At 46.3% G+C, this 27663-nt stretch overlaps 1 protein-coding gene across 1 annotated transcript in view; it reads left to right on the forward strand.

Annotated features, from left to right (window-relative positions):
* Positions 1–5859: 5859 nt before the first annotated feature.
* The window catches only part of A2ML1 (alpha-2-macroglobulin like 1), a 28109-nt gene continuing 6305 nt past the window's right edge, over positions 5860–27663 (forward strand). The window contains exons 1-31 of the mRNA XM_064644825.1: positions 5860–5918; positions 6534–6717; positions 7621–7783; positions 8349–8401; positions 10402–10422; positions 10901–11072; positions 11513–11597; positions 12949–13060; positions 14224–14338; positions 14696–14805; positions 15295–15462; positions 15690–15920; positions 16605–16668; positions 17050–17195; positions 17491–17640; positions 17882–18034; positions 19005–19089; positions 19888–20002; positions 20593–20818; positions 20947–21073; positions 21642–21763; positions 22252–22306; positions 22925–23008; positions 24069–24245; positions 24398–24479; positions 25268–25424; positions 25664–25738; positions 26108–26270; positions 26572–26786; positions 26925–27140; positions 27252–27376. Of these exons, the coding sequence (XP_064500895.1) occupies positions 5860–5918; positions 6534–6717; positions 7621–7783; positions 8349–8401; positions 10402–10422; positions 10901–11072; positions 11513–11597; positions 12949–13060; positions 14224–14338; positions 14696–14805; positions 15295–15462; positions 15690–15920; positions 16605–16668; positions 17050–17195; positions 17491–17640; positions 17882–18034; positions 19005–19089; positions 19888–20002; positions 20593–20818; positions 20947–21073; positions 21642–21763; positions 22252–22306; positions 22925–23008; positions 24069–24245; positions 24398–24479; positions 25268–25424; positions 25664–25738; positions 26108–26270; positions 26572–26786; positions 26925–27140; positions 27252–27376 (4010 nt within the window). The remainder of the gene's footprint in view (positions 5919–6533; positions 6718–7620; positions 7784–8348; positions 8402–10401; positions 10423–10900; positions 11073–11512; positions 11598–12948; positions 13061–14223; positions 14339–14695; positions 14806–15294; positions 15463–15689; positions 15921–16604; positions 16669–17049; positions 17196–17490; positions 17641–17881; positions 18035–19004; positions 19090–19887; positions 20003–20592; positions 20819–20946; positions 21074–21641; positions 21764–22251; positions 22307–22924; positions 23009–24068; positions 24246–24397; positions 24480–25267; positions 25425–25663; positions 25739–26107; positions 26271–26571; positions 26787–26924; positions 27141–27251; positions 27377–27663) is intronic.

Genomic DNA, 27663 nt, shown 5'->3' on the forward strand with positions numbered 1-27663 from the left:
CCTTATAAGGTCTCTGAGGACCTTCACTGAGGGACTTCAGTGGTCTTCTCTGTCTGGAACCCCCAGAGTTGTAAGTGACTGCCTTTATGAACTTTAAGACAACACACCTGGTTATAGAGTAACTTGGTGTTGCTTGGCTGGCTGCCTCAGTTCCCTTCCTCATTGTTTCTTTACTTTGCTTGATTAGTTCCTTTAAATCACTGGGCTCAGCTATATGTAGTTTCTTTGGTACATGCTGCTGCAAAAACGACTAGTTCTTGTTACATCTGAAAACTCAGCTACCATTCCCCCCTTTTTCTTGAGCCTTGGCCATTAGGCCAATGTCTCACTATTTAAAGCATACTTTGAACAATAAGTGGCTACAACAGCTACAGCATAGAATCATAATACAAGCTAATATACAAATGCAGATGATAATATTAAGGGTCTAGTCTGTTCGGCTTTCCAATCAAGTGGGTCTTTCTTAACTCAAGAATAATGTATCCAAGGTCCCTTTTTTGCAAATTAAACTGCTATAAATGTGATCAACAAAACCAGGAAAGATCCTTTCCACTTCACTTGTAGGGGCTTGGAGTCTCACGACTTTACGTAGACCCAGTTGCCAGGCAGGAATGGTATCCAATCCCACCAGTGGGGATGTCACCACGAATCTCTGGTGTTTAGTAGATCCTAAAGCATACATTAGTTCATAAAGGCTTAAATGGTCTCTTCTTCTAGGCTGAACTCAAATTCTCAGCAATGTGATAGGTGGGGCCTGCACCCACGTCACTGAGGTTTTCTGACAAATTTTATTTATCTTGTGTGTCACTGCTGTAATAAAATGTGATCCTCTACCTGATGACATTCCTTGAAGAATTCTGAACCTGGTAATAATGTATTTTAAGAGAACTTTCACTACTTCTCTTGAAAGGCCTTCTTTCTGAGGAAACTCAGAAAAGTCTATTTGCCAATAGTTTCCAGGAAAGTTTCTAGCTTTGGTGACTCATACAGTTCTTTTAAGTATTTTTCAATAATTGTAGGTGGGACTATCATGTTCCCTAAAGGGATAACAGCCCATCGTGTAGCTTGGAAGTTATTCAATTAACCGGAAGTCCCAATTTTTTTTTTCTTGTCGTACTTTCTTATCGTAATTTTAAGTAACACTACCTCCTTTTCTGGGACTAAGGCCAGAATACCTTTTTCTGCTGCCTCTTTTGCAGATTTGTCAGTGAAATGGTTTCCAGTTACAGGGAAAGTTTTCAATGCCAAACATTTGCTCTTTTTCCTTGCCTTAAGTCCAGAGCTCTTGTAAGAGAAGTTAGTTCTGCTTTCTGAGCAGAGACAATAGATGGGAAGGCCCATGATTCGATTACCTTGTCTGTGGTGGTCACTGCACACCTTGTCATTTGTTTTCTCTCCCGAGCAAAGCTGCTTCCATCAGTATACAATTCTCAGTCAGGATTTTCCAGAGGAACATCCTTTAGTTCCGTCAGCTGGAGTAGGCTGTGGCTCTTCGCTGATCCTCTAAAAATTGTGCAAGCACTTCTAGGGCAACATTCTGCCTCTCATAGGCAAACAGTTCAAATGGTTTTGAGAGACCTGGCAGACCCAGAGCCAGGGCTCTCCTCAGGGAATGCTTTAGCTGCTTAAAGGCTGCTCTTGCGTAGTCTGTCCAAGTGAGGAAATTCTTATAGGCTGCTTCTAAAAGTTCATATAATGGTCTTACCAAAAGTCCATAATTAGTAATCCAGAGTCAACACTATCTTACCACTCTCAGGAAGGCAGCTCATGAACTGTTTGTGGCTCAGGAAGGCAATAGGTGGCTTCTTTTCTTCCTTCCCAGTTTCCAGATTTTCTCATTCAAAACCAAAGATTTCTTGGTCTTTCCTTGTTCAAGGGAATGCAGAAAAAGGCATCTTTTAAATCTAATCCTGTAAACTATTCTAGGTTATTATTTCAGGTAGTTCTATCTCAGGTCTTGCATTAATCAATAATCTTTCCCATTTGCTTTCTTTATAGGTACTTGGATTCACATTCTACTAGCAAACTATGCTTAGCAAATTTGTCTATTATTGGAACTAATCCAACTTGGCTTTCTAATTTTAAAGGATGCTGTTTATACCTCACCAATATAAATCCTGGCTTAGGGGTAATTCTTTTCAATTTCCCTGGAATTTCACTGGCCTACACAATAGGAACAACTGTGTCTTCAACTTCAGTTGGGATGTTGCTGCTAACAGGAGTTACTTCCTGCACAAGAGGAGCTGCTGCTTCTACATATTCAGTTTCAGGAATTAGGATTTCAATGTCCCCATTTTTAAATTTAATTTCTACCTCAAGTTTTCCAATAAATCTCTTCCTAGCAAAGGTTTGGGGGAGTTTGACAACCAGAGAAACTGATCAATTGTTTTCCCAATGTAACCCATCACACCAATAAACTTTACCTCACGATTTAAGTGCTGATGATCATGGATCTTCTAACTTGACAGTGATATGTCTCTATGGACAGGTAGATCTCCACAGCCCCTCACCAGTGCTGTCTGTAACAATCTGAATGGCTAAATGCAAAGGCAGGCTTAGGAGTGGAAGGTCTGGAAGATGGTTGAGGTTTGAGGGTTAGGATTTGGCTACAGCCCTAAAGGCTCTCCAGACTCTGCAGTAGGGTTGGGATTTGTGGTAGTTTAAAGGGAGGGATTCGGAAAGCATGTTTAAATTTTAACTATGAAGTTCCAGAGTAACCCTGAAGACTTGGCAAGTCCTGTCTGTGAGGCAAAGACGTGAGCATTGCAAGTTCTTTTGGTTAAGAGCAAACTCACCAAGGAGATCTGCCAGCAAGGCAGGCTACTGACAGCCTGCTCTGTGCTTCATGTGCAGTTTAACAGGACCAGAATGAATGCATAAACTCAGCCCAGCACTTGGATTTTACCAGTGCCTTGTGCAGTGCCAGAAGTGCCCTCTGTTGATGTTGGCTTCATTCCGGGTCTTGCTTTCTCTCTCCTTCTGCACCTTTGTTTAAACAGGTGCTTTTTTCTTCTCTTTATTCAATTTCCTCAGCAGTCCATGAGCAATGCAGATTCCAACTCTGCAGAAGAGGATTTTTGCCAGACTACTACTTTTTCTGAAACTTTTAAAAAACACTTTGCAAATATTGCAGCTTTCTTTGCAAATGTCTTATCTCTCCCTTGCGTCCCTTTCACCTATCTGGTGATATCAAAAAGCAGAACTGGAGCTAGTTAGGCCCGCATCTGGTACTGGTGCTTAGAGAGAACCATGGGCTACAGCTTGGGATCTTGCAGAGAGGGAGAGACTCCACTTATTGGTGCAAGTGCCACCATGTTCTTATAATCTGTTTTGCAGAGCTCAGCAAAGCACAAGTCTAGTAAAAGTCCCCGGAACAGAGGTTTATTGGGAAAGCAACTGCTGTGATGGTTACACACACACACACGAATTCAGCCTACTTCTTACTGACCCCATGAGGGGTAGCTCATTCATGAGCCCATTATTGCAGAGGGAGTTGACACACAACCCTGCTGTGTACACATGCTCTGTGTAAAAGTTGCACGTGGTGACATTATTCAATATACATTGTAATTTCTATGCCCACTTTCTTAATATCTCTTCTGTGTCCTTCAAAATGTTTTTTCTGAGATTTAAACTGTAGTACCAGTGATGTCTGGCTACTAGAGAGCATTTGGAGGGAGGTGGCCGTCTTCCAAGAGAATTTAAAGACAGTGGAAAAAACCACTTTTATACAAAACATATTGATTTCTTTCTGGCCTAAACTTCCCCTTCTCTGCTTAGAGCAGGAGATGTCAAACATCACACTCATTTTTTTATCCTTCACAAAACTGAGGGATTGTGGTGACTCAACCTAGAGTTTGGTGGTGTGCATGCTTCCATCTAGCTTTTGATCAGCTCCACTGCTTGAGCACTGAGGACTGCTGGCCTCCAGGGACACAGATCCACCCTCAGCTACCTGTGTGCCTCTTCCCTGTCTCTGGGGCAAGTGATGAATGGTTCTGTGGACTGGGGAGGAACTCAGTACAAGACAGCAGCCAGGCACTGTGGACCCTGTCACAAATTCCAGTGGGTGCAGAGCCCTGCTAAGAGATGCTCCCTTCCTGAGTGCCTCCTGGCCACCAGCATCTGGTCACCATGCCAGTAATGGGAGATGGAGATGGAGCTGAGTCAGATGAATCACACACACTGAGCCTGTGACTTTGTTTTTGCTGCTACAGCATTTATTTCATTCTGCTTAATTGTCTGGGAGTTAGACTGGGTTGAGTGCTCAGGATGTAGGTTTCAAATCAGTGCTAAGTTTAGAACTTGTGAGGTGTTTACATGTCTGCTCTCACAAAACAGCTGCTGGAGTCAGTAGAAGCCAAGGCTCTCAATACCTTTGCCATTGTGAGCTCCTGTGCTGTTATGAGGGATCTCTTTGTCCCCTGGAGCTGCTGTGAATCTACTGTGAACAAACAAATGTCAGCTGGGATTGTTCAACAGGCACTACCTGTACTTTTTGAGACCTATGAAAAGAGATGAATGGCATCTTAGTGACAGAAAACGATTCACATTCTTGCTCCAGTTCCTGTTTGCATGTTTATCCAGATGCATTGACACATTTTTCTCAGCCACTGGCACCAGCCTCTTGGAGCTGAGCAAAGCCCAGGGGAGGAGGGAAGGAGAGGGAGAATTTGTATCTGCCTACAAAGTGTGTGTGTGTGGGGGGGGAGGGGTGTGTAAAAAAAAAGGCCAAACCCTAGTTTCCTTGCTATGCATTAATCTGTCCTAAAGCAAAGGAAAATATTACTAGGCCCTGCATATGTAAGAATTCAGTTTGGTAATGAATTAGTGGTGCATTTTGATACAAAATGGCCTTAATACTAAAATAGAAGAACTTCCTTATTTTGAGAATAAATAGTTCCAAGAACCAGATTTTCTTTTGATTTATGGTAAGATAGGGAAAAGTTCGGTATAATCACTAGACTAACAGGTGTAAAATAAGCATGTGGAAAGAAGCTCCCAAACTAGATAACGTGTGTTCCCATCACCTAAGACTAGAGCCACAGCCTTTTGGTAGGTAGAGAAAAATCCCATAGGACTTAAGCCATGCAGCTTTTTACCTGCCTGACCAATGTTCAACATTCATTTCCACTCGTGTGTGTGTGTAAGTTGGCCTTGAACTGGACCACAGAGGACTGTGTGATACAGCTGGGGTGAACCACAGCTGTCAGATTTTCTCTGCAAACTGAAATACAGGCAGGGCAGAGACAAGGTGAGGATTCCAGTTTTGCCTGCTCCCTCTGCTTTCCTCATTGAGGAAAGGAGCAGAGCATTATGCATGTATACTGGTTTTGTATAAACCTGGTCTCCACTTCAAGATTGAGACCTACCTTGGGCATTACAGACTCAGAAAGCTTGGGGACAGCATGACCACAAGAGTTCACAGTGAGCTCCAGCTGAGCGCACAAGCCAAAGGGTCATGGGACAATCCATCTGGAGGCAAAACAATGGGACTGGGGCTGCAACTGACACAGGGAGCAGGGGCAGTGCAGTGAACAGAAAAGAGGGTTGGTTAGCAGAATAAAAGGCAATAATGCTGGTCCACGCACCGGGGCGTAGGAAGCAGTGAGGCTGGAGTCCAAAAGGACTTGGATTGGCTGGGGAACATCCTGCACGGTACAACCCTGTACCTGCAACACTATAAACACAGGAATGAGGAGGAAGGAAGGAAACTTTGGGGCTTCTTGTCTGCTTCCTGGGAGAAACAACAATAACTGCTGGTGGCCTGGAGACTTCAGAAGGAGAGAAGCAGCACCATACCTTCTCTCCTGACCAGCCCTCCAGAGGAATCCACCTCTCTGGAGGTCTCCCATAAAAATGTGGACTACTTTCTTCCTGAGCTGCCTGCTGTACACCCTGGGGATAGTGGCACAACCGTAAGTGCTATTTAAAAACCTAGTGATTGACAGTTGTGATGCTGAGGGAGGGGCCGAGGTAGCTGGGAGAGAGTGTGGGACCCTCAGAGTCATTTCCTGGAAGGGATAGACATAGGGTGGTATGCAGCACACCATGAACTGTGTTATGAACACAGACCCTCCTGAACATGGGAACCTCTCTCTGGAATACCGCTGCAGTACAAGAACTAGGTGAGGACTGGTGGTGGGAACAAGAGTGAGGGACTGACACAGTCTGACGCAGGATGAAGGGAAAGGTGTTGGATAAAGTGAAGGGCAAAAGGAAAGGGCTGCAGGGCTGGGGATGGTTAAGCAGGAACCAATCTACTGTCAAGGTAGTTAATGAGCCGTGTCAAAGCAAGGGGGGTGAATCCTGTTCTGTCACCTGAAAGTATTTCTCTTGTATTTATCTGAAATGAACTATATACCTTACATCACTCCTGTGAGAGGTTCACACTCTCAGTGTTAATCTGTCCCCCTCACTGCAGCAGAGCAGCACCTCCTGCCCCCAGAGGAATGATTTCCTCAGAACAGAGTATTAGTGCCAAGTGTCAGTGAGATTGCTCCAAGATGTGATGTTTTTTTCCCTCACTGCAGGAGGTACCTGATCATTATTCCAGCATCCCTGCCCTACCCCTCATTCCAGAGGGTGTGCTTGGACCTCCGTGGGGTGGAAAAGCCTATTCGTGTGGCCTTAACTCTGATGCATCCATCTGGCAACCTCAGCCTCTATCGCAAGGTCGTTCGGAACAACTGGATCTTTGAGTGCACCAGATTTCAGGTCGGAATCATTCTTGGCAGGGACCTCTAGCTGGCAGCTCCCAGCATGCTCTTTTGGCTCATAATGCCTCTTACCAGAGAAATAGAAAATGAGGATGACAAGAGTAAGAGAGGGCATGGAAAGGAGTGAATGCAAAATCAGTGGGAGCCTGCTGTCTGCTCCCTGGCTTTGTCTGTCCACTTGGTACTCTTCCTGTAGGGTACCTCATCATCCACCTTGGTGGCACACTGAGAAAAGGCTGCCTGGCCAGGCTCCAAAGGTCTGGGGAGGATGGAAGAGCACCCAAATGGCAGCTGTGCAGCTAATTCTCTCCTCTGAAAAGGATACGCTGTCACAGGGTCTTTAAATCTGTGATGCAGAAAGAACCAGACTTTTCATCTCAGACAGCTTCCCATCATGTCTGCTTCACTCCAAGCTTTTATTTAATGGCTTGAAAATGTGCTGGGTGACTGGAAAAAACATGGGAGGGTGCACACAATCTCAGCACAAATCTTTTAGATTTTCCAAACTCATGATCCTTGTTTTCTTTGTTTGCACTGATGAATAAGAGCAGATTTCAATCTCTGTGACCCACACACTCTAGGAAACAGATTTCTCATCAGCATAGACATTTTCTTCCCTTGAGTTAAGTCTTCTCCATCTTGCTCCATGCAGAGTTTAACAGTAGACCCTTGAAGGGGTAAACACAATTTCTGTGCCAGAACTGACTCTCTTTTTTCTCTTGTCCAAGATCTATCCCAGCTGCTAAGCATTGTCCCTTGTGCTTCCATAGACATAGCCTTCAGTCACTGAGGGCCTGTGCTGGCCTTTAGAGTAAGACAGTGAATAGGCTGGCCTTGCAGTGCAGCCGAAGCAAGGAGAAGAGCACTGCTGACCTAGTGGCTTTCCTCTTTTGTGTCCCAGGTCCCCCAGCCTGCAGGCAGCCAGGAGGTGGGCACAGTCCAGCTGCGCATCTCCAATGACCAGTACTTCAGTGCAAATGAAGAGAAGCAAGTCCTGATCCGCAGGGCTGGGACAGGCACGTTTATTCAGATGGATAAACCCATCTATAACCCGGGACAGACAGGTGAGCACTGCAAGGAGTACCCTGACAGTGCCCCTGCCTTGGCCTGCCCAGACTTTGTTTCCAATTTCCCATGAGGGGTGTGTTGAGTGCTTTGTGCTGTGTGGCCTTCATGAGGACAGAGGGGGTGTGCTGCCTTCCATAGTGATGTATCTATGAATCACATTTTAGGAGCAGGAGGAGACTGGAAAGGTCAGTCTCACACACTCTAGGAGCACAGCTGGCTTGGAAGAGGAGTAAACCTGAATATGGTCTTCTTGGCCAAGGCCAGGTATATAGGACTGGTCTGTCTACACTGCAGACAAGGAAATGTAAGGGTAACTGGATGTAGCCCATGGGAAAACCCCTAAATTGTGAGGCTCACTGCTGTGCTGCTGCTGCTGCGTGTTTCAGGGAAAAGGTGGTGAACAAGACTGACCAAGGGGTTAGGGGGGCTGTAGGGCAGGCTTGGGCTGTCAGTAGGGCTGTATGGGGAGCAGCGATTTTGGGGTGAGAAAAATGCAGGGCAAGTCCATTCCCAGATGCATTCTGTGTCTATAGTGTGCTCTTATCCATTTTCTCCCTGCAGTGAAATTCCGGATCGTGACGCTGACTGAAGATTTTGTTCCTATTAACAGCAAGGTAAATCCTAAGTGAAGGTGAGGAAGTCTCCAGGTTCCCTCTGATGGTTCTGCCTCATTTATCAGCCCCATGCTGGGGAGGCTGGGACAGTCCCATCACCCAGGGTGGAAAATGCCAACCCTCAAGCAAACCAATTTGGAACAACAGTGCCTGCTTACCACTGACTCTGCTGTTGCCCTCACAGGACAGCTGCTGGCAGGTGGGAAGGTTGGTGCTGGTGATGGTATTTGGGGAGTGTGCCAGTGCTCCCAGCTAGCTGAATTAGCTGTGTGCACCTGCCCCCTGCCAAAAAAGCAGGCAGGGCTTCTGGGGACATCCATGGGCTGCTAGCCACAGGCATAATTGTCAGACAAATTTGTGTGCAGACCTAGCCAGACCCAAGCTGCCAGAGCTGCCCTCCCACAGCTTTGGAAAGCTCAGTGATTTGTGGAGTGTGTGGCACCTAAGGGTGGCAGGAGAGTCTGAGGCAAACTGCAAAATTTAAAGAAAAATTAATTGATATGGGAAAGGATACACATGAAGTGATCATTAAAAAAAAAAGAGGGAAAATAGTATAATCAAATTATACAGACTTGCTGCTGGCAGCAGCTCATTCTCTCCGTGTCCAGGGAGTGAGAAGTTGCCAGAGACTTGCATATCTGCTGTCCAGGAAACTGCAAGGCTAGCATCTTTCTACAGTGAGCAATTATACCTGCAGCCAGCAGCTATAGATATTTCACACTCCTCTGTCCTCAAGCAATCTCAGGAGAGCCAACAGGAATTCATGCCATGACAATTAAATACTGAAGGGCATGCATGAGGACAGTTGAATCAAATCCTTCTGGACTGAAATAAAGGAAGAGATCCTGCTGGCTTTATTGCTGACTAAATTTCCTCCTTTTTGGGCTATTGGTGACGTCCTAGAATCACTCACTCCTTTCTCCTCCCAAAAGAGAAGTCATATCTCTTATATTAGTTAGATAATAGAGTAAGCAATACATTTCCTTCTATGCCTACAGTTGTTTCATGAAGATATTTGACCATAAATGATTGATGTCTATGTGCGAGTATAAGCAAATTAGCACTATAACTGTTAATAATGCTGTGATGAAAATTCAGAAGAGGTCAGATTTGTCCAAAGCTATTATAAGGCTTGAATGCACTATGCATTAAAGCTATAATACGTAGTTTTTAAATTAGATGAGTTGAACAAGGGTGCTGTTCACCAGCATGTTTTGGTTTAGCATTGACATTAGATTCAATTTATGAAAATAATTAACCTGCATATATTTTTTATTTCAATGAAAACAGAGTTGCCTATGATAACCTGTATTAAAGCTCAGAATGATGAATAATGTGAATTAAATGTCAATTACATGTTTACAGACTGGTTACTCTCCCAAGTCACTGTTCCTGCCTCCTTATGCCTTGTGCTCACAAATTACGTGTTCTTCACCAGAACTGCCTCCTGGCTGATAGATACAGTGATATAAGAACAGAGAATTAATGGGCCTAGAAGGGGTGAAGTATGTCCCTCTCTGTTACTGCCAGCTGCAGTCAGCATTAATTCATATCTCCAAAGCTTACCTCCTAGGTCAGGCATTGTAAAGGAAGATGTGGGGTGCATTCTTCTTATAGGTGATGCAGTTCTGCTAATTTTTGAGATTTATGTTACAAAACTGAGGCCATTTAATATTTGTGAACTTCAGATGGTGGTACTTCTGAGTATTCCTACTCTTCTCCTTTTTATTAAAGCAAATTCTACCTTTCACAGTTGTAGAATATCTATCAAAGTGCATCTTAAAAATTCAGGGATCAAAAAGCAAATCTAAAGAATAGCACAGATTTTTATGTTATTTATCTTCTTTATTACTTCAAAGCAATTCTCCTGGTTTCAATAGGACCAAGATTCTTGTGTTATAATGTTTGTCATAATACTTTTGCTGGGTGGGTAAGATAAGTTTATAGGGAGGTTGCTACGGCATGCCAGTTTCTGACAGTGCTGTCTGTTTGCTTTGCAGTACTCCATGGTGGAAATCCAGGTGGGTGTTTCAGACTCCTCTGGTGTTATGAGGAAAGGTACTTCAGTATGGATAGAACCTAGGCTTCTGTCTTTCTGATTCAAGTTACTCTTCTTAGGCTCTATGCACGCACATTCTCTGTCCAAATGCTTCCTATTAACAAGCCTTGATGATCCAAATGGTTCAGCTTCATCCATTTCTACATTCAGGAATGCCTGCCAGACCTTAGCTAACTTTTACAGTTCATCTTTACATAAGATTGGAGATCTTTCATACCTTCTTTTACAATGGCAGTAGAGAGTAGAGTAAACCTGGGTGGATTGGGTTCACCTCTGTTCGTGCTTCAGTACTCAGGTCACTTCACCATCATCTGGGAAAACAGCAGGAACCTTTGAAAGCCTCTGAAATCTCTGAAATGCCTTTGAATCCAGTGGGATCTGGATAGAGAATAGCAGGTATTGCTGATGAGTGCCTTTTCTTTCCTTCCCTTGCACCACAGGACCCGAACCAAAACTGCATTGGCCAGTGGCTGGATGTGAGACCAAAACAGGGCATTGCAGATCTCTCTTTCCAGTTAGCTGACAAACTCTCTCTGGGAACTTATACCATCCGTGCCCAGTCCTTTAAGTCCAGTTCAGTCCAGTCCAGTACCTTTAAGGTGGAGGAACGTGGTAAGGAGAACAAAGAATGGGATGGAAGAAGTTGCTTGTTTGTTGCTTGCCTGCCTGTATAACAATGTAAAGCCAAATATTGTAAACTAAGATGCACTGCATGAGGGCTAGGACCGAACAGAAATCTATGGAGTATAGAATGTGCAATATCAGAAATGAACAAAAGAGACATCGTGCTGGAGATTCCTGTAGAAGGTATCTGTTAACAACTAGGCTGGTACAGAGTGAGAATACACTGAAGACTTCTTCAAGACTGTTTTTGGGACAAAAAGGGGATTCTTTCTTTGGCTTCCCTGTTTTTAATTAATGCTTTCTTTTACCTCATTAATATGTTCCTTCATGGGACTCTAACCTTACAGGAACACACTCTTGCCTTTTGTGATCCTGTGTCCAGGTAGTCTTATGCCTTTGATGGAGTAACTCTGAGGTTTTTGTTCCAGTGTTGCAAAAGTTTAATGTTTTCTTCGAGGGACCAGCTCAGATTTATGCTTCGGATAAAACCTTCCCGCTCCGTGTGTGTGGCAGGTAAGGAGAATGTTCAGGGGAAATGAAAGAGCTCACCAAAACTGTGTCTCTCCTTCCATATATCTTCTATCTCTTGAATCCATCAAAGAGAAGTGGCCCAAGAAGGGCCAAGCACAGCCATTCCTTCCGAAGAATCCCAAATAGTGCAAGATTCAAAATGCTGGGTTCTCCCTTGGGGAAGAAGGACATGAGCTGTACTAGAGAGACCATTCAGCTACAAGGAGACTTGTTCTAGGCAAGTGATACCCTGCTCTGGAAGTTGTGTGTGCCCAGCCTTGGAAGACCTTACATGGGGAAAACCACTTATCTGATATGGGGCAGATCTGCTCAGGTAAAGGAGCAGGAACTGGCATTTCTTGAGGGGTTTATGCTGTTCCTTCTCACTTGTATGCTACTGAACTTATTACCTTCTTAGAAGCCGCAGGTGTACTTCTCTACTTATGTGGTCATCAGCAAAAACTGAGCATTTGAGGGTGAGAAGGAAGGCAGGACCTCCGACAATATAAGCACAAAGGAGGAAGGGGAATTGTCTCAAAAGCACTTTGTACACAGATAAAGGGGGTGAACTCATTTGTATTTGGGGCTGCATTGTCTGGAGACTTTTGGTGTCTCTTTTGCCACTGGTCTGACATAATTTCTCATAAATTGGGACAGTTATAATTAGGTCATATGAAACTGTAGTAGCAAATAGTACAGCACTCTGAATCTCCAGGATGGGTCATAAATGTCTTCTTTTTACTGGTACTGTCAGGAGCATTGCTCCAAAGGGAAAATCAGAGGGGAGTCAAAGCAAGGAAAGGCTGCAAAGCAGGCAGAGGGAATTTCTAAACTGACAAGGGCACACTTCTGCTGTACCTTGCAAAAAACAGCAAAGCAGGTCTGATGGTGGAAACAAGAATCCAGATCATGAGATAATCCCATAGTGAGGCAGGTCTGAGATCACTCTGTAGCTCTATTGCTGCCACTTGCTGTTGCTCTCTGCAGGGACACTGGTTTCTGCTGCTTTCACACCTGAACTAATATCTTCACTGAATGCTGCTCTGTGCTGCGTGGATAAGCCTGGTCAGCTCTCTGTGTCTGCCTGCAATTTCAGGACAGCAAGCGCCCAGAAGTGGGAGAGCTTCAGGGAGTGTGTGTCTGTTCCTGTCTGTGCTTTGTTTCTGCATCTGTTGCATGACAGACCATGCTATTGCACTCCCTGAGTACTCAATGTACTATATTTTAATTTATGCCTATCTGCTTGCCAGCTGCACTAAGACTTTCATCAGGAAGGGCACCTCTGTGGACCAATGTGCTCGACAGAACACAGAAGTGCCTCTGCCTGGCAGCTCCTCTGGTGTTCTCCCCACAGGTACAACTATGGGAAAGCAGTGAGAGGGACTGTGTGGGTGACTTTGTGCCAGAAGGCAAGGAGGAGGCCTCAAAATGCCAGCAAGGACATCTGCAGGGAATACAGAGGTCCAGTGAGTAAAATCCTGGAAGATATATTGGTAGTAAAGAAGCACCACACAGGACTAAGTGTCAAGGGCTAAGTGAACAGAAAGAACTGCTATGGAAGGAAGGTTTGCCAACCTCCGTAATTATATGTAGACTAACAAATATGGTTTTATTCAATTAATGCAATTGTTGTTCCCTAGACCTGCTAAGAAGCTTTCTTTATAACTTTGCTTATTAATGATTGGGTCTAAAAAAGAGTAATTTCACAGAAAGTTTTAGAATTCTTTTCTTTTCTGGAAAAAAACATAACTTGCCAGAACTTGATGCAGTGTAAGAAACAACAACTAACAGAGTTTTCTCAGGTACAAAACTACTGCATTATGGTGAAGCTATCCTGGAGCTGCACAAAGATGGCAGAGGCATCGTTAATTCCATAGCCAAATCACATAGTGGCTTTCATACTTTATTTTGTCTTTTTATTTGTTCACAGATTCCTTATTGTTCATTTCCATTCCTAACAAAGTATTTAATAACTGTGCTCTTCCCTTGTACATATACAGTTGAAAGCTTTTCATGCTTTATGTTTTGTCATTATGACTTGTTACAGTAGTTGTAATCTTCCAGCTCTGGAAATGATTTGTTACTTTGAATCTTCATTTGTTTTTCCAATTCTTCTAGCTAGATCTATTAAAATACTGATGTATTTGCTCTGTGATTCATTTGGAGGAGTATTAGTATTTAGAGGAGTATTCTACTAAAGCTGGAAAGTTGACAACATTGTAGCTTTGATAAAAGTGTGATGCATGTTTTGATTTATATTTCTACAATATGAACTACACATATTCATGTATATAAAAGAGAAAATATAGAATTTAAAATATGAACCATATCTATCTATCATAGAATCATGGAATACTTTGAGTTGGAAGGGACCTTTAAAGCTGATCTAGTCCAACTCTTCTGCAATGAACAGTGACAGCTTCAACTGGGTCAGGTTGCTCAGAGCCTTGTCCAGTCTGACCTTGAATGTTTCCAGGGATGGAGTATCTACCACCTCTCTGGGAAACCTCTTCCAGTGTTTTACTGCATTATTATTTGTTGTGGTCAACAGTTATGACAGAATGACTTGTATTTCTGAGTCCTCCCCTTCTCTCCAGCCCCAAATAATATCTACCACTGCTTATTGCAGACAGCGAGCAATGGTTGTTTCACCTCTTCTGTGAGCACATCAGTCTTCAACCTGGCTCCCAGCGAGGAAGACAGCAAACTCTATGCAGAAGCCTCTCTCCTGGAGATGGGCACAGGTACCCAGGCGCTCATCAGGGAAGGCAAGGGCAAGAGAAACCGTTCTGTGTCTCTGAGGGCCAGAGAGGGAATGCCTGCTCCTCTCCTCCTCCCTGCTGCTGGGACTGTCACAGGACACAGAAAGGTGCTCTACCAGCAGCAGGCGGATGAGGTGTGACTGGGAGAGTGGTCTGTGAGGCTACAAAGAGTGCTCACAGACATCGAGTAGCCTCCAAACCTTGAAGAATGCTGGTGTTGGGATGGAAGTTTGAGACACTCTGCTTAGAGGGGTTGGAATAGAAAAGTGAGATTAAAATAAGGTAGAGTTGTCATCTCCAGTACTAATCCAGCTTCCCTTGCACTCTGCATTCCAACAGGGGTGCAGATCAACAGCTCCAGCCAGATCCTCATCTCCAGGACAGCTGCAAGGGCAGTGTTTGAGACACCTAATGAATATTACATCCCTGGAGTACCCTACAGGGGGAAGGTGATTTTCTTCCTTTGCTTTTTTGCTCCCCAACATTTGCCAAGGAATACAAATTTTGCTGACCCCTACTGTTTTCTGCTTCTCAGACAGAATACTTTACCTCGCATTGTGTCACATTACCTCCCAGTTTGGCTCCAGTTGCTGCATTTCAGATTCCACGTTGAGTTTACACCTCCAGCTCCTGCTGAGAATGATGAGTGGTGTCTCAGCAGGGGTGCTGGGATGCAAGAATGTCTCAGCTGTTGGCTAGGAGATAGCTCCTCATGCTCTAGCCACACCCACCTTTTGGAGCAGTCTGATTTTAATCATGTTCAGTTTAGGTTTAGAGATGAAGGAGCTTTACAATTCTCCTGCCTTCTTGGGGCCAGACTGAAGTTAAGACCACCTACAAAGGAAGATCTATGCTTTTCAGAAAGAGGAAGGTTTTGAGTTATGACACTGGAAAAAATATCTAACTTTGCCTTTCTTGCCTCACCCTGTTGTCATCAGATTAAGGTTCAGGATCACTATGGAATTGGTATGAAAAACAGAAAAGTTTATCTTGTGATAAGATTCATGAGGCGTCGGTTTATCAAAACATACATCACAGATGGCAGTGGAATAGCATCATTCAACCTGGACACAACTGCCTGGAACAGCTCATCAGTCTCTTTGGAGGTAAATACCACCTCTGTATACAGCAAAGTGAGAATCCTTGAATTGTGTCAGTGCTCCCCACTCCTACCCTTTACCCTTTAGCCTTGCTGCCAGCTCAGTCTTGGGCTCACCACACAGCTCTGCCTGTGTAGAGTCAGCAGGAAGGCAGCGAGCCAACAGTCTTTCCCAAACCAAGCTGATGACATCCTAACACAGCACTGAAGCTTGAAACTCTTGATTTCTTTCAGGGAAGGTTCACACTGGAGGATCACATACACACACCTCGAAAAACTGACTTCAGTTACACGAATGCGTACCATCACCTGCAGCCCTTCCATGTCACAACCAAGAGCTTCCTGGACATACACCCACCTACAGAAACACTGCCTTGTGGGCTGAAGCAGAATGTCCAGGTGACCTTCACACTCAGTCGGGATGACCTGGGAGAAGACACCAGCCGTATAGGTTTTGCATATTATGTGAGTAACGATAAAGGCTGGGGGAAAAGGCTGCACTGAGGGGACCAGACCACAGTGTAAAGTTGAGGGTGTAATTTAGGTCATCCCTGGAGTGACAGCAGAAAACACTTGTTCTCAGAGAACTCTGTGAATACTACACCCAATAGGACTCAGCCTGGCAACACCATGATCTGGTGGGGCCTCAGTCACTTCCATGGATGGGAGGAGGATTCTGCATTTGTAGCCCATCACCCCCTTAGCCTCTGCTAAGACTGCAGTGGGAAGTGTCTTGTGCAAAGTCTGCTGTCAGACTCTTGTCCCTTTAAAACTGGATGGGGGATCATTTTTTCACTGTGGTTATCAAACAGCTGCTCAGTGGAAATGGATTTTGGTCTGGCCTGGAGGCTAGTCTACTGGGGGGAAATACCTTAGTTATCACTCACTAATCCCCAGTAAACCCACTACCCATCCATTGTCCAAGCTGGACAGATTAGACCAGAATCTCATGTGTTAAAGCTTCTCCTCCCATCTGTGATGTCTGCAAATCCACTGGACCTAAAGTCTGGGATTGTATTCAACCCACAGTTTGTTTTGAAGGTTTTATTTTGCTTATGAGAGCAAGATGCACATAGGTAAGTGTGGCTTCACTCTGGTGGCAGACAGCAGTCTGTTCATCCCGTTTATCCCATGTCCCTCTTCCTACAGGTCACTGGCAAGTCTGGAATTGTTGTCAGGGGCCAGAGGATTATCCAGATCGGGAAACTGAACAGTAAGTCTGTGGCAGCCAGACAATGGGAAACAGTTGTGCCCAGTGGGTTTCTAGGTTGGACAGTGAGAGTTACCAGAGTTTCTCCCAAATTCCCTCAATCTGTGGGTCTTGAGCAGTCTTGAACAGAGGGAGGCTGAGGAAGCATTTGTGTCAGCTGAAAGAGGGCAAAAAGGGAGAATGGAGGGGAGGAAACAATGTTGGGAAGAGACCGGGAGGACCTAGGGAAGACGGAGTACATAGGGTCAGAAAATGGAGGGAGAGCAGAGAGTGCAGCAGCAGGAATTGGTTTGACATTGTGGGATTATAAAGCTGAAAAGGAAGAAGGGCAGAAGGAGGTCTTGGTGGGGCCGTGATAAAAACACTTTACCTTTCTTTCCTCAGTGTTGAAGGGCTCCTTCTCCATCCCTTTGACCTTCACTGCTGACTTCTCCCCATCACCTTCCTTAGTGGTGTATGCCATCTTCCCCACTGGAGGGGTAACAGCTGACAGCATCCGTTTCAATGTTGCCTTGTGCTTCCAAAACCAGGTGAGGCTCACTTCTGTGTCTCGGAGAGAGCTGACAAGGAAGAGTCAGGAGACCTGAGGGAAGGAGACCCTCAGATCCCTTGAAGAGAGAACCGAGGAGAAGAGAGAAAGGGAATATCTTCAGCACAATCCCCAGGGGCCAGGAAAGCTTCAGCAGTGACTTCTGTTCATAGCAGTGGCTTCTGTTCATAGCAATGGCTGAGCAGGGGAGATTCCAGCTGGTCTCCCTCTTTCTGTCACCCTCCTCACTCCTCCTCATCTCTTTTTCATATTCCTTTCCTGGTTTGCTGCTCAAGGTCAAGGTCGGATTCCCAGAAAAAGAAGCCCACACAGGGTCAACAGTGCAGCTCCAACTGCAGGCAGCCCCTGGCTCTCTGTGTGCAGTACACGCAGTGGATGAAAACACGTTCTTCATGAGACCAGAGAGTGAGCTGACAAGCCGAATCGTGAGTGTCTGTGCAACCAGCCAGAAACCATGGGAGTGATGGATGTGCTGGGGAAGGCAGGCAGGGGCTCTGGCAAGGGGAGCCGGAGGCTAATGAATGAGGAGATCTTTGGAGGAGAAAGCAGGGCCTGCCTAGGGAGATGGGCAGGAACCGATGTGTATGCTAGGGGAAGGTAGAGTGAAGCATCTGGAAGTGGTATCTGCTCCTTGCCTGATTCTTCCCTACCTGTGAGTTTCCCTAGGTCTATGGTTTGTTCCCTGCTGCCTACCATCGGGGATACCCTGCCCAAGTAGAAGAATATTCAGATCGCTGTGTTCAGCCCCAGTCCACGTCATCTCTGCTACAATGGAAGCCACAGAATTCCTTTCAGCCTGACATCTTTAACCTCTTCCGGGTAATCAGCTCGTGACTTTTCCCAAAGCTGTTGCAATTATGAGCATCTGAGATTATCTTTCTCCCCAGGCAGTCTGCAAAGGCCTTGCCTTCTCCAGACAAACCCTGTTGTCTGCCCTGACCTAGCTGTGTTGTCTCAAGAGATGTACAATCCCGTTATGTGTATGAACACCTGTATTTCCCTCCACAGATGCAGAAAGCAAGATGAGATCCTGGACCATCAAGCTCCAGTATTTTGGGCTTGAGAATGAGGTCCTGGGCTATGTACTGTTTGTCTACAGTATTAGAAAAAAGAGAGACAGGGAGCAATCCCAAGGATTATTGACATGGCTTACCTGTTAGCCTGCTCTTAAGCACTATGGGCTGTCCTGAGGCAGATCTCTTGGTGTCTTCAAGGCAGTTCTCCTCTAGAGAGGACTAGCCTATAGCAGTAGACACAAGACCTCAGACCTGGGGAACAGAACCTGTCCTCTTTTATTTAGCAATAAGACACATCCTAGAGGCTTTTTTCACAGAGTAGGAACATCTCTCCTGTCTGTGGACAGGCCCAGGGGCCTAAATGTCCTAGGGCCTAAATGGGGGGTGTGCTCCCTGTCACACCTCTGTATGACTTCAGAGGGCACATTTCATACAGCTATTCTCTCCATTGTGTTTGAGGGGATGGGACAGGACACTGACACCACTCCTGTATGTCCTTGCCACTGAAAATATATTGAGAGGAACAAGACATTCCAGTGTCCCCAGAAGAGTGGTGGTAGCTTAGTGATCTCACGAGAAAGAAGAGACTGGGGAGGCTGTGCCATGCCTCCCTCAGCACTGTGTCTGCTTGTGCCAGTGCTGCTCTGGGCTGCCTGGGCACCAGCTTGTCCTAACTGCAGTGGTTTTCTGAGTAATTTTGAAGAGCAGTAGTCACTCTTCCTTGCTCACAGGCACTTTTTTTGCCTTCTATGCCCTCCTTCTTTTCCTAATAGAACATGGGACTGAAAGTCTTCTCAAACCTTGTAATCAAGAAGCCATCTCAGTGCTCCCGTCGGGTGGATAGGAAGCCAATCATGGGTGAGCTGCACTTTCAGCCTAGCTGGGACATAGGGTCATATCAGATGCAAGAGGCCTCTGATCTTTGGGCTTTGCTGGTGGTGGATATTAGCTCTCTGAGGAGTAATGGGTGTTGCTGCCACAGTCTAGCTGCGCAGTCCACCAGTCAGTCCCTATAAACAGGGCTCTGAAGAATGTCACTACCTGGATGTTCCCTGACATTAAAGGATGGGACTCCCTTTCCTGGCATAGACAAACACAAGTGTGGACCAGGATCTGTTTTCCCAGTGACTACCCCCCTAGGATGTGATGAGACCTGGCTTCTGTCACCACCTGTGGCCACAGGGACAGTCACGTTCTTCCTCTATGTCTCAGTTTGCATTTGCTAATTAAACTAGGCTGGCTCACATGCCTGCCTGTATTTAAACCATTGCTTGCAGTGGGCTGTGAGATTTATGCAGCAAGCAAACAGTACTGTTATTCACAGAATTAAAGACATGGTGGTAAAAATGGCTCCATGAAGGTCCCTAGTTTCTTAAACACTAACTCTGGGTCAGATCGCCAAGAGGCTTTCTCTAACCAAGTCTTGGAAAATTTGAAACCAGCTCACTGCAAGCTGGTTCTCCTGTTACCACTCTCTTTTCCCTTCATGTTTTCTCTCTTCTGTGAAATCAGCCCATTCCCTTGTGCTTTCCTCTGTCAGACTCTTCCCACATCTCTCTTACTGCTTGCTTTGTCTCTTGCCCCAGTGCTAGGCTGTCTATCATTGGCAGGGTTTACCTCTCCCACTCTTGTGGGACCCCTTATTCTTTCTTTCAGGGATGCCTTCTACAGAAGACCAAAGAACCACTAAGGAACAACCTCAATTTACAACACATGGAAGACTTCACTACTATTTATCTGAAACTTGGATCTGGAATCTGTTCCCTGTTGGGTAAGTGATTCCTGACTTTAGAAATGAACAGAAGACTGATCTCTTTGTTATTGAGTCTTGGCTGACCTGCATTTGTGCCAAGTCCAGCCATAGGTGTAAAGAGAGCTCTGCATGCAAATTTTGTGGCTCTTCACTGCATTTGTAGTGTGTCAAACTGAAGGATTAGTAAACTTTGAGGTGCAGAAGTAAAGTGTACACAGATTTAGAAAACAGCAATACACTTCAAGACCAAACCACTACATATTTGGGTACACTCTACTAACTTCTCATTTTGGTGGGTGCACTAGCTAAATTTGTAGTCCCTGTTGCCACAGTGCTTAGGTTAACACTGATGAATTGGCGTGCAGGAGGATATGGTGCTGCTGCTTCTCCAGAACATTGGGTGAGTGTACAGAACTGGAAGGGCTGGGCAGTATCTTGCTCAGGAGAAGGGCATAAAGTCATTACTGATGGCATTTAAGTAGGGTTTATGGCTTTAGGGAAGAAATTGCTGAGAGCTGCCTTGCTGTGAGTCAATGAAAGGCCACAAGCACTCCCCATTGCAGCAGAGTGGAATGAATTTCTTCATGCAAGTGCTCTCTTCCTCTCAGCTCCAATGGAAGCAGGAATATCTCCATCACAACACCTGCTGCTGCCACAGAGTGGAAAGTCAAGATGTTCTGCTTGGCTGGGAGGGGGTTTGGCCTTGCCCCGACCACGAGCCTCAGAACAGTTCAGCCCTTCTTTGTGGACACGATGTTGCCATATTCTGTCATCCGTGGAGAGACCTTCCTGATGAAAGCTACTGTCTTCAATTACCTGCAACAGTGCATACAGGTGTGTGCCTGTGCCACAGGTAACACTGTGTGGGACAGACCTACCTGCCCTCTGGTTTTAGAGCGCATTGTGCCAAGCCATCTCACCTGAGTTGCCCTGTCACTTGCCTGCATCTGTCGTTCCCTCAGATCCATGTTGCCCTAGATAAATCCTCAGACTTCCAGGTGGAGCCATGTCGGACTTGCAGGGACAAGGAGTGTCTGTGTGCAGAGGAGTCCAAGACCTTCATGTGGAACATGACAGCAGTCCAGCTGGGTATGGCAGCAGAAAGGGAGTGGTGATGGGGAACCCTAAAACTGAAGTGAAAGGGAGTGTGAGGTCCAGAGAAACTGGCAGAGCCTTGCCTCCTCTGGATCCTGAAGTTTGTCCTTAATGGTTCAAACATGCAATCCATCGTGTCTGATTTCTCCCTTTCTACTTAGACAGACTCATCAGAGAGGGCAGAACTGAAAACACGGAATGGAGAACTTTTGAAGAGAGGGCTGTGGGACCAGCTAGGGAGGAAGAGGCTGAATGGATGTGGGTGGGGGAACCTTGTATTGCTGGTCCTGTACTCCATATGCAATGGGAAGGGCAGACAGGGGTCCAAGGGGCTGCTGGACCTTCTGTTGTTACAGTCATGTTGCAGTGTAATGAAGTCACTGCTGGTGAGGCATCGCCGAGTTCCCTCATGCTCGGGGTATCTGAACAAGCTGTCAGTACTGGCTGGTTCACCTTTATTGGCCAAAACACTTGAAGCATCTCACACCACTGTCAGTTAAAGCAAGTTGACTCCATTTGGCCACAGGTATAAGAAAAGGGCTCTGTTGAATTTATTTGCTAGGGACTCTGAATATCACAGTCAGGACAGAGGTACTGGACACCACGTCACGGTGTGGGGGCAGGACGCCCTTGCCAGCTACCATGAGGCGGAGGCACACACTGATCAAACACTTGCTGGTCCAGGTCAGTATGAGAACAGGCTCACTTCTGTCTCTGAGTATCACTGCCCCTGGAGAAAGGCAGACTGAGATGGGCTAAAAGGTTTCTTCTCCTCAACTTTTGGCCAGCAATAGCATACCAAAGCTGTGGCTTAGTTCACTTTATTTCTCCCAAGGACCTAGCCAAATCTATTCCCTTCTTGTGATACCCTTTCTTGAGCTTCATTCACGTCTGTGTTTCTCCTTGTACCTTTTCCTGCTTTTTATGCTGTACATGAGCTTTTGTATATGCTCACTGACCAGAGAGCCCTGTCCCTTGGGTTTATTCTTGATCTCTTGAGCAGTGAAGTAGGAAGCCTCAGTGCGGACCTGCCAAAGAGGATGGGGTCCCTGAGAGCTGGAGACTAACCACTGAATTCAGACCTGAACTTGCTCTGAAATTTCACTGTTGTTTGGGAATGTTATGTGCATTCTTGTTTCTCCTGTCCCATGCTCATGTTTCTGCCTTGGCAGCCAGAAGGTGTGTTAGTGGAGAAGTCTTACAACTCCCTTCTGTGCCCAAGACGAGGTATGTGCCCGAGATGAGGTATGTGGGCAGCCTGAAATAATTAGACCTGAGAGTAGAACTAAACTGTGGGAGGTTTGATTAAAGAATGTTCTCAAATGATTTTTCACAACGGAAATTTCACTTGCCCCACAGACAGGAAAGAATAAGAAATACTACTTCCACATATGCTGTCCTACTAAATTTGCCACCGAGTAAAGTACCCTGCTCTGTAGTCTCTTTCCCACACTGCATTCCCCAGGATGTTCCTGGGGCTTGATAGTCACCAGTGACAGCTGCTCCAACCCTCCCACCCTGTCTGTACAGCACTGCAAGTCTCTCCAGGATGTTCCTCTGTTGAGTGATGTCCAACTGTGACTCTCGTGAAGCTTGTGAAGCGTAGTAAATTGAGCTGTGAAGCTTGGTGAGCCCTCAGCCTGACCAGCAGCTTTCACATCTGTCTTCATCTCAAAAGTTTCCAGGCAGTGGAGCTTGGTGCAATGACCAGGACAGACTGTAGGAAGCAGTCTGTGTGAGCAGGATGTAGGCAGTGTCCCATTTACCTGTTCCAGTCTTGTCCCTCCAGTTAGAAGCTTTTGGCTTGTTTTTTTCATGCTACACCTTTTATCCCATTGTTATCAGGAAACATGGCTGAAGAACGTGTGTCCCTTCACCTCCCTGACAATGTAGTAAAGGGATCTGCCAGGGCTTCCATTTCCATCTCAGGTAAGTGACTTCTATTGTGGGCCCACAGACTGCTGTTACCAAAGAACAAGGCTTAACTTGGTAATGGTGTGAGAGGATCCATTTGACATGAAACTGCTCAAAAGAGAGGATGCTGTGTTTCTATTCCCTGCAAACACCAGGCTTTCAGATTTTTTGGATTAGCACTTAGGCTTTCATGGGAAGAGTAATCTGTAGAGGAGAATAATCCTTCTTTTTCTAGCTAGGACTTTGGAGCAGAGACTCCAGGCCATTAATTTTACCAGGACTTCAGGACCTTGGCTATTTCTGTCTAGATACAAACAGTAAAGCTCAAAACCATCTTGCCTCCCTGTTAAGTTCCACTGCTACAGCAAAAGCTCCTGGAAAGAAGACATTTTTCTCAGCATTAATAAGTTGCAAAAGAACACTTTGCAGAAGGTACTGGGACCAGACTTACCTACCAATTAATACACCTCTTTGCACTGGGCTCATTTACCTGCAGGCCAGAATTAGTACGAAGCCAGGCCTGGCATAAGTAGCCTTGAATATTGTGCAATAAAACCCCAAAGGAGAAAACAATACAAGGTTTTCCTGACTGGCTAGAGGATATATGGACACCTTCACACCATCTGACTAGCACCCCTGCTGGCTTCCTCACATCGTGATGCTTCACATATGGCCAGGTACAACAAGCCTGGCTAAAGACCAGCAGCATTTCAACCTTTCTCTGAGTGCTGTTATATTTGTCTGTCTGTCTGACACAGACTGAGCAGCTGCAGCTCGGCTCATTGCCCTTTACGGATAGTACTTGTTATGGTTGGAGCTCTTTCAGACTGCAAAAGCTGATAAGGGAAAGTTCCTCAGGGACTCCATAGTGTGGTCACCCTGCATCACAATGCCAGAGTGGGAAGAGGCAAAAAAGTCACCAGTCTCCATCTTGTACTCTGTTGTTTTCTCCTCTTTCCTCCCTTCTCCTGTGTTTTCCTCCTGTGCTGAGACAATGCACTATTATCCACTGCTTGGCTGAAGCAGCACCTCAAATCATACTTACACTTTCTTTGTTTCTTACACCCTTGTATAGGTGACCTCATGGGGACAGCACTGCAGAACCTGGACAACCTGGTGCAGATGCCCCATGGCTGTGGGGAGCAGAATATGGTGCTGTTTGCCCCTATTGTCTATGTGCTGCAGTACCTGGAGAAGACCAGGCAGCTGACCCCTGAGATCAGGGAGAGAGCAACAAGATTCCTGCGCAATGGCAAGTACAAGAGACCCACCTTGCTCCTCTGGCTTCCCCTGTGTCCAACATACCAATAGCTTTTGCCCTTGCACTCGCTCTGTCAGTGTTACTGTTACTTGCACTCCCTGTGTGTTATTGTGCCATATTAATCACTGTTCCCATCTCCTCAGGGTATCAGACGCAGCTTCTTTATAGGCACAGAGATGGCTCCTATAGTTTCTTCGGGCAGAAGGATGGGGAAGGAAACACTTGGTAAGCACTGCAAATATCCCTCACTTCTGATTTTTCCTGTCTGGGTCAGAGCAGGTCATGTGCCTGAGAAATCTGATAGGATGTATGCTCCTTCTTTTGGATGGAGTCAGCAGGAACTATGGCAGGGAGAGAGACTGAGGGACTTGACTCACCTGAAAAAGCAGTCAGGCAGGGCTACAGAGTTTCTGGGAAAGTGGAACAACAAAGATATGGTCCCAGGGCATAGGAGGTCCTTTTTTGTCTCTATGGCCCTGCTGTTGCCCCACAGACAACACCAGGTACCACTGCTGGTGAACTGGCGGCCAAGAAGGGTACATATGACTGGAAAAAGATCAGGTAAGAGCAATAAAATATCCTCTCCTCAGGGATGGTGTTTGGTAGAGTTGAAAGAGCTGCCTTGGCACAGCTTATGCCTATGGGACCAATGGAGAAAGGAAGGGAGGAAGAAAATGGGGAATTCAAGATTTTCTCTAGTTATCTGGGGGAGATGAAGTCCAACAGGCAAAAGTAGAAAGAGTAGGAGATTTTTCACCTGTGAAATGACTGGGTAAAGCAATAAGTAGTACATAAGTAGTATATTTGTGGAGCCAGGGGTAGGGAGAGGAGCCAGTTAGGTGGATCCTGTGGACCATTTCCACTTTTAGGTTACCCTTCTTTATGAAAATTACTCTTTCTTGGCACCCCAATATGTCAGTGTTAACTTCAGGGACAAGCACCAGGAGATCTCAGACTTTCTCTTTGCCTTTTTTGTGTTTGACTCTTTTTCTCACAACTCATCCTCTCCCTAGGTTGACAGCTTTTGTAGTCAAGAGTTTTAGTCAAGCCAGAAAATACATCTATGTAGATGACAAGAACATCCAGGATGCCCTACGCTGGCTAGAGCAAAACCAACTCCCCAGTGGCTGCTTTGCCAGCAAAGGGAGCTTTTTTCACTCCTCCCTAAAGGTAAATGAGGGCCAAGCCAGGTAGCACTGCTGGGGAACGGCTGGACAGATGTTGTGACAGCAAAAGATTGTGGGATCCCAAAGGATTTTAGAAAGTCAATCTGCAACTTGTGCAACTGACCTTAAAGAGAGCAGGGTATGGGGCGGGAAATGTGAGAGGGATGCTTTTCCTTCTGGGGAATCACTGCCTGTGCTCTCCTAACACCAGTGAAGAGAGTGAAAGGTGCATTTCCTTCACAGGACAGCATGGATGATGAAATCTCCCTGGGGGCGTATGTGGCTGCAGCACTGCTGGAGATGGGTCAGCCCCTAAAGGTGAGGATGCCCATGCTCCCTCCTGCCCTCCTGTGCACCAGCTGGGGATACACCAGTTTGTCATGCTGGCGTTCTCCAGGCCAGGAACAGAGAGGGAGCTTCTGGGAGTAAGCCAACGTTTAGTCAAATGGTGGCTCCTCATTTTTCAAAAGAGTCAATGCTGTAAAACTGGCGTGGTGCAACAATGTTTGATTGCTATGCTCCCAATGCATACTGGGGCTGCACTGCCTGTTTTCTGAAGAGACTGTGTAACTTAATGGATTTCTCTGGGGCCACATCAGGAAGACATAGTGTGGCTCCGTGGAATGAGTTCCCCAGCCCCCTGTTTTACCCCTGTCAGAGTTTGGCATGTGTCTCCTCCCAACACAGGGCAAGCTGATGCAGACTACTCTCCGCTGCCTGCAGCAGGTGGTTCACAACATCACCAACATCTACACAGAAGCTATGCTGGCCTATGCCTTTGCTCTGGCTGGGGACTATGAGACAACCCAGGAGCTGCTGTACAAACTGGAGGAACAGGCCATCAGATCAGGTGCTGACTGCTGAGATCTGGACCAATGTATGCCCAGCTAGTGCATAATTTATTTCACAAGCTGTGAGGGTGACTTATCAGAAATAGTTTTCTCAGCCTGGAAGATTTCAAGATCCTTTTGAGGGAGGAGGTAGGAATCTAAGACCAGATGAAACCCTGGAGAACAAACTGAAGAAAGTGATCCTGGCCTGACTACAGGGAATGAGCTGAAGGAGCTCTGAAAGCACTGTGTGGTTCATTTCCTGTGAACCCCAAATTATGTCCTCCCCAAATAGCCTTCATGGTCCTTTTCCTTCTGCAGGAGGACAAATCCACTGGAGCCCTAAGCCAAGCTCTCCAGCTTCCGTAGACTTCTGGCCTGGTACTCAGTCAGTGGACGTAGAGTTGACAGCTTACGTGCTCCTGGCATACCTCTCTAAGCCACGGGTGCACGCAGGTGACATGACAACTGCAGCCGGTATTGTGGCATGGCTGACTGAGCAGCAAAATGCCTATGGGGGTTTTGCCTCCACCCAGGTAACAAGTAGCTCCCTGTGGATTGATATACTTTTGTACCCAAGGCTGGCAGGGCAAGTCCTCTTGAGCTCTTCCTGTTACAAGTCAGTTTTGCTAGAGCTGATGCTTTCAAAGGGGTGACTGTCTCTCCCTCTCTAGGACACAGTTGTTGGCTTGCAAGCCTTAGCAAAATACGCAGCAAGGATGTTCAGCACATCAGGCCAGGCAACTGTGAGGGTGAAGTCCCAGCGGGCCTTTGGGAGGGCTTTCCAAGTCAACCGCCAGAGGCGGCTGCTGGTGCAGCAGGCAGCACTGACAGAGATCCCAGGGCAGTTCCTGGTGCAGGTCCATGGCAGCAGCTGTGTCTTTGCTCAGGTGAGGTGATGGGATAAATGTGGAGAGAGGAGGGAGGAGAACTCTGCCTTTTTTCCCTTGCATGAGATCATGCCTGGCCTGCCTTTTCTGCTCTTGGCTCTTACCCTGCAGATAGTGCTGAGGTACCACGAGCCTTCCCCACGTGCTGCTGTGATCTTCACTCTGCGTGTCAGCACAGAGCTGACCAACTGTAGCCAGGCCAATCCGCGTGTCCTCACTGTCCGCATCCTTGCCAGGTGACCCCAAGGGTTGTTTCCTCTTCCAGCAAGATGTACTGTGCTTGGGGACAGCAGCCAGGGCTCCAGTGGAGGAACCCGGCACTTGGGGTGAACAGGACAGAGGGTGAATTGGACAGGTGGATGGCATGGGAGAGGAAGGTGCTCGCCAACTCCCGTGAGAGGGAGCAGTGGCTGCCCTGTCCCCAGTCCCAGATGGGCTACCTGACTCAGGGTCCTGCACACAGGGGATAGTGGTGGAGAGAAGGGGGGCTGGGAGGGCACTATTCTCACAGAGTCAGACTCTC

The sequence above is a fragment of the Pseudopipra pipra genome, chromosome 2, assembly GCF_036250125.1.
Source record: "Pseudopipra pipra isolate bDixPip1 chromosome 2, bDixPip1.hap1, whole genome shotgun sequence".
Classification (NCBI taxonomy): Eukaryota; Metazoa; Chordata; class Aves; order Passeriformes; family Pipridae; genus Pseudopipra; species Pseudopipra pipra.